Source organism: Corvus cornix, chromosome 1, assembly GCF_000738735.6.
Source record: "Corvus cornix cornix isolate S_Up_H32 chromosome 1, ASM73873v5, whole genome shotgun sequence".
Classification (NCBI taxonomy): domain Eukaryota; kingdom Metazoa; phylum Chordata; class Aves; order Passeriformes; family Corvidae; genus Corvus; species Corvus cornix.
Window position 1 is genome coordinate 25,649,642 of NC_046332.1, and position 12,208 is coordinate 25,661,849.

At 41.6% G+C, this 12,208-nt stretch overlaps 1 protein-coding gene across 4 annotated transcripts; it reads right to left on the bottom strand.

The window, feature by feature from the left end:
• Nucleotides 1-1,333: 1,333 nt before the first annotated feature.
• SLC35A5 (solute carrier family 35 member A5) lies at nt 1,334-12,184 on the bottom strand. Of its 4 annotated transcripts, none has more exons than XM_039559253.1 (7): nt 12,126-12,184; nt 10,667-10,819; nt 9,832-9,930; nt 8,480-8,616; nt 5,207-5,274; nt 3,137-3,932; nt 1,334-1,709 (listed from the first exon to the last, which is right to left on the bottom strand). In XM_039559253.1, the coding sequence occupies exons 2-7, from the start codon at nt 10,794-10,796 to the stop codon at nt 1,641-1,643; spliced, it is 1,299 nt and encodes a 432-aa protein (XP_039415187.1). In that variant the 5' UTR covers nt 10,797-10,819; nt 12,126-12,184; the 3' UTR covers nt 1,334-1,640. The 4 variants fall into 4 exon arrangements, with proteins under 4 accessions (XP_039415187.1, XP_039415200.1, XP_039415193.1 ...); XM_039559266.1 differs by lacking the exon at nt 12,126-12,184 and adding an exon at nt 12,108-12,123; XM_039559259.1 differs by lacking the exon at nt 12,126-12,184 and adding an exon at nt 11,794-11,898.
• Between the last annotated feature and the right edge of the window lie 24 nt (nt 12,185-12,208).

Sequence of the window (12,208 nt, forward strand, 5' to 3'; positions counted from 1 at the left end):
TATTTCATGTCTCATAATGCAGATATTTCAGGCACAAAAGTCAAACATGGTTTTTAAGACATTCATCTTTGGTTTGATGCTCTGTCTTTAGAAGGACGATCATGGCTGATTTCTATGTTCTCACTTGATGCAAGGCAAAGCTCTTTGGAGCTTCATGTAAGAAGTTACTGCTCACATAAATGCAAAGCAATCTAAAGCTAACAGTATTTTCACTCTTGAAAATATCTGCTAAAGTTGGCAGCTGTGACTGAAAAAGACAACAAACTCAGGCAGGTATATATTGCAAAGCTGTATGCAATGAAAACAAAAAGTCTTCTTGCTACTAAGTCTTTTGACAGTTTGAGCATTTTTTTAAAGTTTCATTTCCCAAAATAAAACCTCATAAACCAACTGAGATTCTGGAATTTACACTGAAATATGCCTTCTTTTGATTCTCTATAGATGCAAACAACTAGGATTCCTTATGTTGAAACGGCCTGCTATACAAGCACAATGAAATTAGATGCAAAAAGTTTTTCAACAACAACGTTATATTAATTTTTTACAGTTAATATATACTAGAAAAAAATACAGAAAACCAGAAAGAATAGAAATTTTAGATTCATAGTTTATAACTTGACAGTCATGGGCCACATATGAAAACAGGCTGCCCCTCTTGATGGATCAATGACAGGAGGTATGTTAATATAGCAATAAGCCATCAATACAGTACACAAGCTTTATACACAAAGCCTGGACAGGATGGCAGAGAGGAACAAAGGCAGGACTGTCTTCAGTCCAGAGAAATGCATCACTTACTGCTTACTATACACTCTGGTATGAGGCTCTGACACTGAACTCATTGCTTATCTTCTTAAGAATTCTTCTGACAGTATCTTTCAACTATGAAAGACACATTTTTGCACGGAGGAAATTATAAACCAACATCTTTTCCACTGCTCTGAGAGAAGAGGCTTTAGGAATATACCAGGAATCCCTTATCAGCATCCCTGTTCCCTCGCCTGTTTCAAAATTCTCTGAATAATTTGGAACCTAATTTTCATCTCAGTCAAAATACAATCCAGCAGATACCTCAACAGAAATTCTGAGATCACTATGCCTGGCACTCTGCAGAATGACTTCTCTCTCTACTAAACGAATGCAAGACCTTATCAGTCTGCCAGGGTAGAGCAACACTAGATGATATTGCCACCTGCACTCTCTTGCTCAGTGCTCCAAATGATGAAGGGCGTTACTGTAGTTGCATAATATTTGTTTTCAAAGTGGACTCAGTGCAAACTAAGCCTCTACACAAAGCCTTTCTAAACATACACAAAAAAAGATGATGCATTCATACTGTTTAATAAACTTCTGTTTTATTCAAGCTCTTTCAAAGTTAGGCCACGTAAGCTGCATGTAAAATTCACCAGCTGCTATAAAGGCATTCCAGATTCCATTTCCCCAGACACTGGGTGACAGGCACAAAGGAATACAACTCTCGACATATACAGCTTGAATACTGTCCTCATCCATACTTGACATCCAGCCCCAAAACAGTTCCAAACAGTCTGTCAGTGGGGAAAAACGACCCTTCCCTATGTTAATAAAAGATTAACTCTCTCTCACTAGGAGCAATTGCACTCCTCCGAGCCAGCCTCATGCTAGAGGGAATCTTCATCTGTATCGATGTCACTGCTTGGTTTGTTCAACCTCTCAAATTCTTCTCCATCCTACAGGAACCAGAAACAAAAGAGAACAATGTGAGCAAAAGTCATCTCTTGTTATGAATACCACCAAAAAAAAAAAAAGAAAAAAAAAAGAGGTTTATTCTGAAGGCATCACTTAAAGCAAAATGAAGACCCTGTAATTTAAATCTTACTAGTGTGTTATAAGGTTGAAGAAATACACACTCATAAAAAACATTCCCTGCTTCTTTAACACTTTTTAGTGACTCACTGCCTAAAACAACTTGTAGCCCATTCTTCCATACAATCATAAAATGGTTTGGGTTGAAAGGTACTGGAAGGCTGCTAGAAGGTCTCCCTGGAGCCTTCTCTTCTCCAGGATGAACATCCCCAACTCTCTCAGCCTGCCTTCATAGGAGAGGTGCTCCAGCCCTCGGATCAACTTCCCCTGGACTCGCTCCAGCAGATCTAAGTCCCCAGAGCTGGACACAGTACTACAGGTGGGATCTCACAAGAGCAGAGGGGCAGAATCACCTACCTTGACCTGTTGGCCATGCTGCTTTTGATGCAGCCCAAGATATAGCTGGCTTTGAATGCTCACATAGTGCTATTCATTTCTACAACAGCTGCTTAGTTGTAAGTTCTAAAATAGATGACACCTGGCATACCAAAAATATATGAATTTGTGTTATTTATTGCTCATTAAACAACAAGCTAAAAAGGCACCATGTGGAATTTCTGAGAAACATCTCTTCCAAGTTTAATGTTTGTTGGAACGCGGGGACAGCGCTCTCTGCTGGTTACAACGTGCACCCACGGCCCGCTGTACACAAACACTAACCCTTCCCACCAGGCGAAGGCTCAGCTCTGCTGAACCACAGCTCCAAGAGCAAGCCGTCCCCGACACATTCTAGGTAACGAGATCACTATTCAAATCAAAACAAAATACACTAGCAGGCCTGGAGGAAATATATAGCAAGGAAAAAGCCCCAAACCATGTTAAAACTCTGTATTTAAACATTACCTTTTTGTCTTCAGCTATCTTTGACTGTTATGGTAGAAAGAACCTTAACATCAAATGTATAAACTTCCTTATTATGTGGCCTAATCTACACAGACTTACCAGTTCTACCTAGGTACAATTATTTCCCAGGCATCAATTCCAATTTCCGAATGCCCTGGGCAAGTAAACTCTCTTGGTTATAAAGCTTTCAAGAAAAGATTTGTACAAAGCTGAAGTTGCTCATAGGACTGTCTACAGTCACAGCAGGAAAGCAATGCTTACCTAAGCTTCATCATTTCAAAAAGTGGCATACGGAAAGCGATACCAAAGATTTTAAGAAACACTGTGGAGCTTTGGTGTTGAGGGATGAGTCCAGTCACACACAAGTTGATTCTTCCAAACATGTCATAGCATAAAGAGTGGTAAAACAAAACAGAAACCACAGGAGACAAGTACTGGAAAGCCTTACCCCACTTGACCTCTCCCAGGCATCTCCTTTGATGAGTTTTCCCCTTTCCCGCAGAGTGGCATATTCCAAGCCTCTTGTTTTACTGGCATTATAAATGAATATGGAGAGAAGCACTACAGGAGCTTCCAAAAAGAACTCTAGAGAAGGCCTGAAGTCAAAGATGATGAAAGACACAGTGGTGATGATGACAGTGTTGATCTGAGCAGTCATAACATGGAACATGTTGTCTCGGAACTTCAAGATGAAGGCTACAGACAGCCCCAGGAAAGCTGTGACAAATATAAGAGCCACAGAGAAGATGTTGTGCCCATAAAAGAAGCCACAGTTCCCTATCTGTCTCCGGTCCTTAGCCTGCAGCGCCAGCATGAGCCCATTGAACAGCACCCCAAAGGCATAGAGCTTGCTGTTCTGCGTGAAGATACTTTCCCCAAGCTGATCCACATCTTTCAGCATCTTTTCATTGTAGATGTTAGCCAGGGCAGACACAAAGCACTGCACTAGAATAAGCAGATGGCCCAGGCTGAGGCGGAGAGGCTTCAATGCTCCTGCCATGGTACTGGTCACATTCCACTGGAAGCTGTGAAGGAAACTTGGTGGTGCGCAGTCGCCCTTTTCCACGCATGCTTCCTCAGGTCCAGTAGAGAGAAGGCAGTGGTTAGATGGCCTAAAAAACATATTGTGATGAAGTCCATGTGCAGCCAAGCTGTGCTGATGGCCTCCAGTTCCTCGAGTCAGGGCAACGATGGACAGGAATAAAATCACCAGAGACGCCCATTGTACCCAAGAGAGTCTTCGCCTAGCACACAAAAAAGCCACTAGTTTAGAAACACAGTGGCATAAATTAAATGACAGAACATCCAGATCTATAAAACATATAAAAGACATCATGCCACAGATAAGGAGACAGACAGGTGTAAAGAAAAGTCTTTTCAGAAAACAGTAACATGCCAAAAATGCGACACATTTTTCTATGGTGAAGGGGGCCGAGTCTGGCAATCAAAGAAGCACAAAATGAAGTATTCTGAAGAAATAAGGAAAAGGAAGGTCTTTCAAGATCAAGTTATTTCTAGATACTGATTGTCTAACAAGTTAAAAGCAACTCTTGTCTCCATGGGAACAAAGGTCTGATGAATAAAGTAAAAAAATCACAGACATCCAAATAATTACCATCTTTCTTGGGAAAAGGTTCACTATACTGCTCTTTCCCCCCATGATCTGGAGCCCTTTTCTAGTATTTTATGATGGTAACTCTTGTAAGTCTACAAATGTAATTCATAAAACTATTAGAATTATTTATACTGTTTTTCCACTCAAATAAAGTCTGCTTATCTTGGCAAAAACCAAAAATGTGAAGATTAAGTGAACTGTGACATCATGAGACACAAAACTAAAATGAGGAAAAGCATTTCAAGTCAGACTACCAGGCACTGTTTTGGTATATTTAACATCTATAGGAAAGGCTTATTTGTGCCACATTCAACACAAGCAACTTTTACAGTGTAAAGTTAATACCCATTTCCCTGACAGTCTTTTTTGAATCTAAATCATACTATAAAGAGCACAAATTTGGCAAACTGGAACACATCGTCTGGCTTTTGTCACATGAATAATGAAAGGACACATAACTACTTTTCAAAACATACTATGCAGTTGACCAGAAACACATCAGGACTGGCACCAAACACACCTCTATCTTTCACTCTTCTGTATCTCATGCCCTCTTACTAAACCACATTTACACTCAACTAAGAACTGCAACAGACTATTAAGAAGTACTGGTAAACATGAAGAGATTTAATGTAAAAATTAAAGCTTTCTTGTTACTATTCAATGACTATATAATCATGATTTCAACTGTTTTCTACTAGAATTGACCAAATGTGTAGACGTATGAAGGGAGTCCTAATAATCTATTATTTCAGATGGAGAAAACAAAACCATCTCTCCAAGTTGATACAGCCACAAGGAAAGAGAATTACTGTTCCCATCACACAAAGAGAGAAAATATAGCTTAACTTTATCAAAGCTAGGAAGATTTAAATTTCATTTACTTTAGCAAATACTACTTACTTTAGCACTATCCTGAAGAGAAGAGCTGTTGTTATAATGACAAAATTTGAGAAGAGTACAGCCATTGCCTTGAAAGAGAAGGAGAGGAACAAAATTATACTCTAGACACACTGTGGGCACCAAAAACCTACAGACTTCAAGTGTTCACCTTCCTGCGAGGTACCAGAGTGAAAAGCACTGGTACTTAATTTTCTTCTTCACCCAAGAGGTACAATAACACACCCATAAAATGATACTCAAGTCCCATTTCAAAATCTCAAGGAAACCACAGAGCCCAAGCTCCACTGCGGTGGGGAAAGCTGTACTGAAATGAAGATGTGAGGAAACCAACGCAACAGAAAACTTACTTAACAGAGAACAGTTCAGTTTTCTGTCAGATCAGTTCCCCAGCCAGGCTGACCAGTCAGCTGCAAAAACAGCTGCGTTGCCACGAAGGAGGAAGTTGCTCCAAAACGAGAATAAGCAAAAAACAAAGCAAGGTGAGGCTGCTCCTGGCTGCAGTGCCATTTGCAGTGTTCATGTAATTCCGGACTAGGACAAGGCACTAGCAGAAAACAAACTTTGTGTATGTCAAGTGCATTTGCTGTTGAGTTTATCAAAGATAATGAGGTACTTGGCTTGATTTCTCAATACTGCAACTGTAATAAAAAAACCCCATCTATTTCAAAGTAAACTGAAGACAACTCTAAAGCTTCTGTTTAATTTGGGAATAACTATATAATAACATCAGTGCTCTAATCCATGGCCATGATCCAAAGCTAAAAACTCCTTGTGGCAAGGATTGTCTGTTTTGTCTCAGTATTAGACACTCTATACTGGGACACCAAACCAAGAAGAGGCTCTTTTAGGCACTCCAGTTACCACTAAAGATCAGAATCCACCAGCACCAGTAGGAAAAAAATCCTCTTTTTCAGGGTGGGGATGTTTTTCAAACTATGTTATTTAGGACTGCCCTGCATAGTCAGTACGTGTACAAAAGATCCAGGCATCTGAAGTTTTTGGTCCAATTGAGCCTCAGAGTGAACTCCCCTTTTTAGACAATTTTACACAAAAGCATATATGGATTCAGGAGTACAAAACATAGACTTTATCTTGAATTTTCTCATCATTTCCACATTCCCAACTGTGCTATAGCAGAATCTTTTTCATTTACCAGAGGAAAAGCACAGACTCTTTTCCTATCTTCATTCCACTCGACCCCAACATACTGTGTGCTGAACAATAATTCTAATGAAACAGCACAACACAGGGTCTCAAGTAAGCTGAAGACTTACTGACAATGAGACATCTGCCTAAGAAAACACATCTTAATTTTCCACTTTGTAAAATTAAAACTCAGTAAATATTCATGTTAGGTGAACACTGTGGAAGGAGAAAAATACTGAATAAACAAGGAAATTTGGCAGAAATCACTCTGGAAAAAAAAGAGTCTTTATTCAAAACGTAGAAGTGTTCCATGCACACTCTGGTTTTGCTTTACAGTCCATCCAATATCTCTGGTAACATAATATGATCAAAATCTTTAAAAGGATAGTTAAAAAAAAATTAATTTTGAGTCACTTTGTTCTCTGGAACTTCAAGAGGCCTCTGTTCTAGATGAAAAGGAATATGAATATCAAAGTTCCCCATGCCACTAATCTGCACATGAAAAGCAAAGTCTCAAAAGGTAAGTCCCTAGGAAATTTAGCCACTAAAAAGCATCCACAGTTATAGCTGAAGTTTCAAGCAAAAAAATCTCACCAAAGCAACTTTATACTTCCAGCAACTGCTCACCCAGGTACTACTCAGTCCCAAAACTATTTTGTATTTAAAGTCACATGACCAAGTTCAGTCAGGTATGGCCATCTTCCTCTTAAGCATTTTCACCTTTTCACATTCGTGGTCTTGTATAGCACCAAGATACTCTATCTTAGAGGTATTTAGTTATCTCTTTTAATACGTATTTATCATAATAATGTTACAGTTTCAGCTAACCATCATAGGATTTCTCCAATTAAAAGATGCTAGAAGTTCTAAAAACAGGAATCTTAGAGCACATGTTCTGAGGGGAGAGAGACAGTGTATATCTGGGTGTATGTGTATGTAAAAGAAGAGCTGTGCATATTACAAAGGATTACCTTAACTGAACCAAATGAAATTGCTTTAGAGAGAAATAACATTTATGTAACCTCCTACGCATCAGGCTTTGCTTTTACAAATGTTGTAGCTGAATTTCCTTCCTAAAACTAAAAACTGAAACAACCCACAAACAAACAAAAAACAAAACAAATAAACAAACCAAATCCCAACCAAACAAAAATCACCCCCACCACAAACAACAACAAAAAAGTCCACCAACAGAAAAACCCCCTACTACAAACCACAGAACCAAGCAGCTGTGCATGCTATTTTAAGATATCTGACTCTTGACTTTATTAGGTTTTTTCAGCTGAGTCCAGTTCTAGACTCTGAACTGGTCTGTCCCTGACAGAAATGTACACCTAAGAGAACAATATTTTAAAGAGGAATTCTGATAGAGGAGGCAGAAAATCATTTATTTTTAACGTTCAACAGGGGAAACCACAGTATTTTATAGCAAGCACAAACCATCTCTTTCCATCTTATTGAAACATAGATTCTGAACCAAAAAGTATCATGATACAAAAATAAAAGCAAACACAAAACCTGTACAATTTCCCAAGCATATGTAGGCTCATCCAAAAGGATGAGGGTAGCTAGAAGAAAGTACCAACTAAATTTTATACCTAAACATAGCGAACAAACAAATGCAAAAATTAAGTCAGTTTTTTTCCTCCCCTCCTCAGTTTCTGTCACACTTACTCCCTTTGTCAGATTACATTTACTCACTTTATGCCACATGCATGGAGCGGTACAAACCACATAGAAAAGTGCAGCTCAAATAATAGCAAAAATAAAAAAAAAAAAGGATTGAAAGAGAAATAAGAGAAATACAGAGTTGAAGAAGGCAAAGGAGGAAAAGTACTAAAAACTCACCCACTTCTTAAGCACTTCACCCTATTTCTAAATCACTTTGGATGGAGAAAACATAAAGACTCTTCTCTGCTGAAAGCTATACGACACTGACCAGTGGGCAAGAGAATGGGAAGGTCTGGGGGGTCAGGTAACAGATTATTCTTTCACCTGCCAGTGTTAAAACAGCAGATAGCCTCAGTTACAACCTTGCCTTGCCAGTGTTACCATGCTAGATAGCCTAAGAGCAGTATTACCCACTAAGACATTGGAAGCCATGTTATTCAGTAAAAGTATACTTACTGGCTGGAGGTAGGACAGTACGTAGAAGACAATCAAATTATCCAGAAAGTAAAGAAAGGCAGGGATGGACCATTTCATGGAATTACATACATTCTTCCAGGAAAAACATTCAGAGAGATGATCCATACAACCCTTTTCTGAAAGGAAAAGAAATCAGTAAGAAGGACATCATTCTTACTATTGAAGAACATAAGAGAATAGGTACCACTGTTGTCTTTTCAGGAACACCATTAGACTGAAAACACTTGGGTTCCACAGTCCTCTGGCAACACAGAAACCTGTGTTCCAGGGCAGCAGTCCTGTGTCTGCGGTGTTCACCTCCTTGCTTCAGCAGAGAAAACGTCACAGAACCTGTTACATCCATCAGAGCATTTGTCCACTAGGAGCAAAAATTCAATTGTGAACCATTCTTTCAAGGCCAAAAAGCACCCCAGAGTCCCCACACAATAGCAACATCCTTACTGGGTGTGACTTTCTACAATAGGAACAATGACACAGACAGTAGATTTCTTCACAGAGCACCCAAAGGTCAGCCAGTTAAGTCAGAAGTACAAAATAAACCAGAACTCAGTATCTGTAGACCACAACATGTGATCTGGGTAAAAAGAGAGCATTTAGGAGGAAAGAAGAAAGAAAGGACAAAGCACAAAGAATGACATTTACTTAGATATTCAGGACACAAACTTTAGGAGGAAAACTCTGATAAACTTCAGACTACCCCAGAGCTGGTGCCAAAAGTACTTTATTAGCACAGATTTAAAACTACCCAATGTTATCTAATCCTCTCCTGAAGCACCAACACACTGACTTCAGCAATACTCAGACATCTGGATTAAAAAAAAAAAAAAAGAGACAGAAAGACAGAAAGACAGAAAGACAGAAAGACAGAAAGACAGAAAGACAGAAAGACAGAAAGACAGAAAGACAGAAAGACAGAAAGACAGACAGAAAACATGCAGTCAGCAGTAGGCAATGATGGCAAACATTGCTAGAATATATTTACTGTCTTAGGTAAGTCTGTACTAAATGGTGGAGGTGAAAATTTTATTAGCTTGCCAGAGCCATGACTGTTTCCTGGAGAAGTAGACAAAGCCAACAGTTCAATTTAACACGAACCTCCAGTGCCTGACATCCTCTTCCAATTTAAATATTTGTTCTCTACCATTTTAAAATGCTATGAAGTTCATCTCTCATACTTTTTACATAAGGACAGAAAGAAAAAACAAAAATCACCTGCAATGCAAAACCTGTGGCAAGCAGAGTGTCACCTCTCATTAAAAAAAAAAGTATTTGTAGGACAGCAAATCTTAGAGGGTCAACACATTTTAGTTATTTTAAACATAGGTACTTACCTTTTTTCCTATTCCAGAGTGCCAACACCACACAGAGGACCACTTTCACTACTTCAGAACACATGTTCACTGTTGTAGGAAGGTAATCATACTTGTTATCTGTGGGATTCAGCAAATCAGAGAGTACACAATCAGTTTCTGCCTCCTGTATTCATAATTAGAGCAAGAACCTATTTTAACCACTCCAATCACAATTTTAGTCACAAAAGTCTTTGTCAGAACTTCTGTTATAAATGTTTCGATACTTATGATATACAACTTCCTGAATGGCCTCTTTTCTGAGTTGAAATCTTTCCTCATTTGGTCCCAGTTTACAGCAGAACTTTTTTGGAAGAACTTAAGAACATCACTGTTTTTAAAAAAAATTAGAACAGGAATGTTTTCCCCAAAGAACAATATGGTATTTTTTAACCCTCACAAAAAAATGGCTTCCAGGATGACATAGCCTTCTTTTAGGACTGGCAATACCAGCCAGCTTTAGCATGCCCACTAGGATACCACTTCTCTCCTCAGCCTGTTGCAGGAAAAACAGTTCAATCAAATCATGTACCATCAATAGTGCTTAAACAACAATCTAGTCTTCAAAGTGTCAGCTATAAAATAAATCACCTGCTTCATCTTTTACAGATGATACACCTGGCAACCCAAGTTACAACATTATGGTAGACCAGTGGCTAGACATTTTTCAGCGCAGAAACACATGTCTCTATAAATATAATAGGAGGTTTATGCAAAGAACGCTGCAGGTGAAGAAGCAGGTTTTTGGGTATCTGTTTCAGACCAAACACCAATGCTTTCTTATTCGAGGTGCATCAGGGGTATTGCCCAACAGTACCTTCATTGGCAGAATACTTCATGAGGAGGATTCGACTTGAGCCCAACGCAATGAACATTCCTCCAAGCAGAAAGGTCTGGCTGGTTGTCTTGGAGCAAAGGGCAAATCGACTACACCACTCCAACTTCATTCTGCTGCCTTGCTGTCAGCGCCCTTTGGACGGCAGGATAAAAAACCACTATAAGCAGTACTTCCAAAAACTGGTTACACAAGGCAAAATAAGTGTATTTTACTGCTTTGTGTTAATTTATACAAAGATGCTTACATCACAGAACAAGCCTTGTTCTACAAACTATTTTTTACTTACTTAAAAAAAAAAAAAGATCGAGTTCAACCCATGACTGAACACCGCCATGTCAACTAGACCATGGCACCAAAAGCGACGTCCAGTCTTTACTTAAAACACCTCCAGGAATGGTGACTCCAACACCTCCCCTGAGCAACCTATTCCAATGTATAATCATCCTTTCTGTGAAGAAATTCTTCCTGACGTCCAACCTAAAACTGCCGTGGCACAGCTTAAATTGTGTCCTCTCGTCCTGTTGCTGGCTGCCAGGGAGAGGAGGCTGACCCCCACCTGGCTACACCCTCCTTTCAGGCAAGGAGTGATAAGGTCACCCCTGAGAGAAGGATAAGCTACAAGGACCACCAAAGGGGGATAAACAATGTACACACAGGGACTCTGAAGGTAGCACAAGGAGGCTGGCTCCTGAGAAGTCTCCGTCTACGGCATACAGATTAGCTAAAAGGATTAAGTACTTCACACGCTTATTTTTCTTTAATATATTTTTAAGTGCTCTTGCTCCTAATCCCAGCATGGAGAAGCGCTACAGCAGCGGAGCGAGACCAACCCCTCAGAGCTGACCTGGCACCGGCTCGTTCCCCGCGGCGGCGGAGGCACAGGGCAGCCAGAGCCGAGCACCAGAGCCGCGTTCTCCGCCTCCAGCGCCGCCGTTACTCGCCCGACCCGTTAACGGGCTCCGGGGCCTCAAGAGCCGCCCCAGGGAGGAGCAGGGCGGGGAGCCCCTGGGGGCCAGCTGCGGGCTGGGGTCCGTCCCATGGTGACGCTCCGTCCCATGCCGCCGGGGCGGCCGGAGCGCGGCGAACCGATGCGGGGGGACACCCACCTCGCCGCCGCCGCCTCCTCACCAAAGGAGGAACACCCGCCGGGCTTTACCGACAGCCTCCTGCCACGTCGCTGCTTCAGGATGCAGCCAGGAGCGGCAGGGCGGCGGCCGCGCGGGGCGAGCGGGACTCCGAGGCAGCAGCGCCCGGTGCTCGGACGCCGCGGCCGGCGCACCCCGGCGCACCGGGTCCCGAGGCGCTGCGGCAGCGCGGTCCCCGTCACTCGTCCCCGCCGCCCACGGCCGGGCTCCCCCCGGGCCCCACCCGAGGTGCTGCATGAAGCCCCTTCAGCGCCCTCCCCTCCACTCCGACTCACCCCCCTCCCCGGCCTCACCTGGCGGGGCAGGGCGGGGCCGCGCGCGCGCCCCCTGCCGCGCTGCGCCTCGCCTCGCCTCGCCCCGCCCCTCGCGGGCACGC

Excerpts from the sequence above, each read along its gene's own strand:
- SLC35A5 (XM_039559253.1), bottom strand. The coding sequence starts at position 10,796 with ATGAAGTTGGAGTGGTGTAGTCGATTTGCCCTTTGCTCCAAGACAACC. Across the intron at positions 9,931-10,666 it reads GAAGTATTCTGCCAATGAAG|ATAACAAGTATGATTACCTT; the intron begins GTACTGTTGGGC and ends TGAATCCCACAG. Across the intron at positions 1,710-3,136 it reads CCTGGGAGAGGTCAAGTGGG|GATGGAGAAGAATTTGAGAG; the intron begins GTAAGGCTTTCC and ends TGGTTCCTGTAG.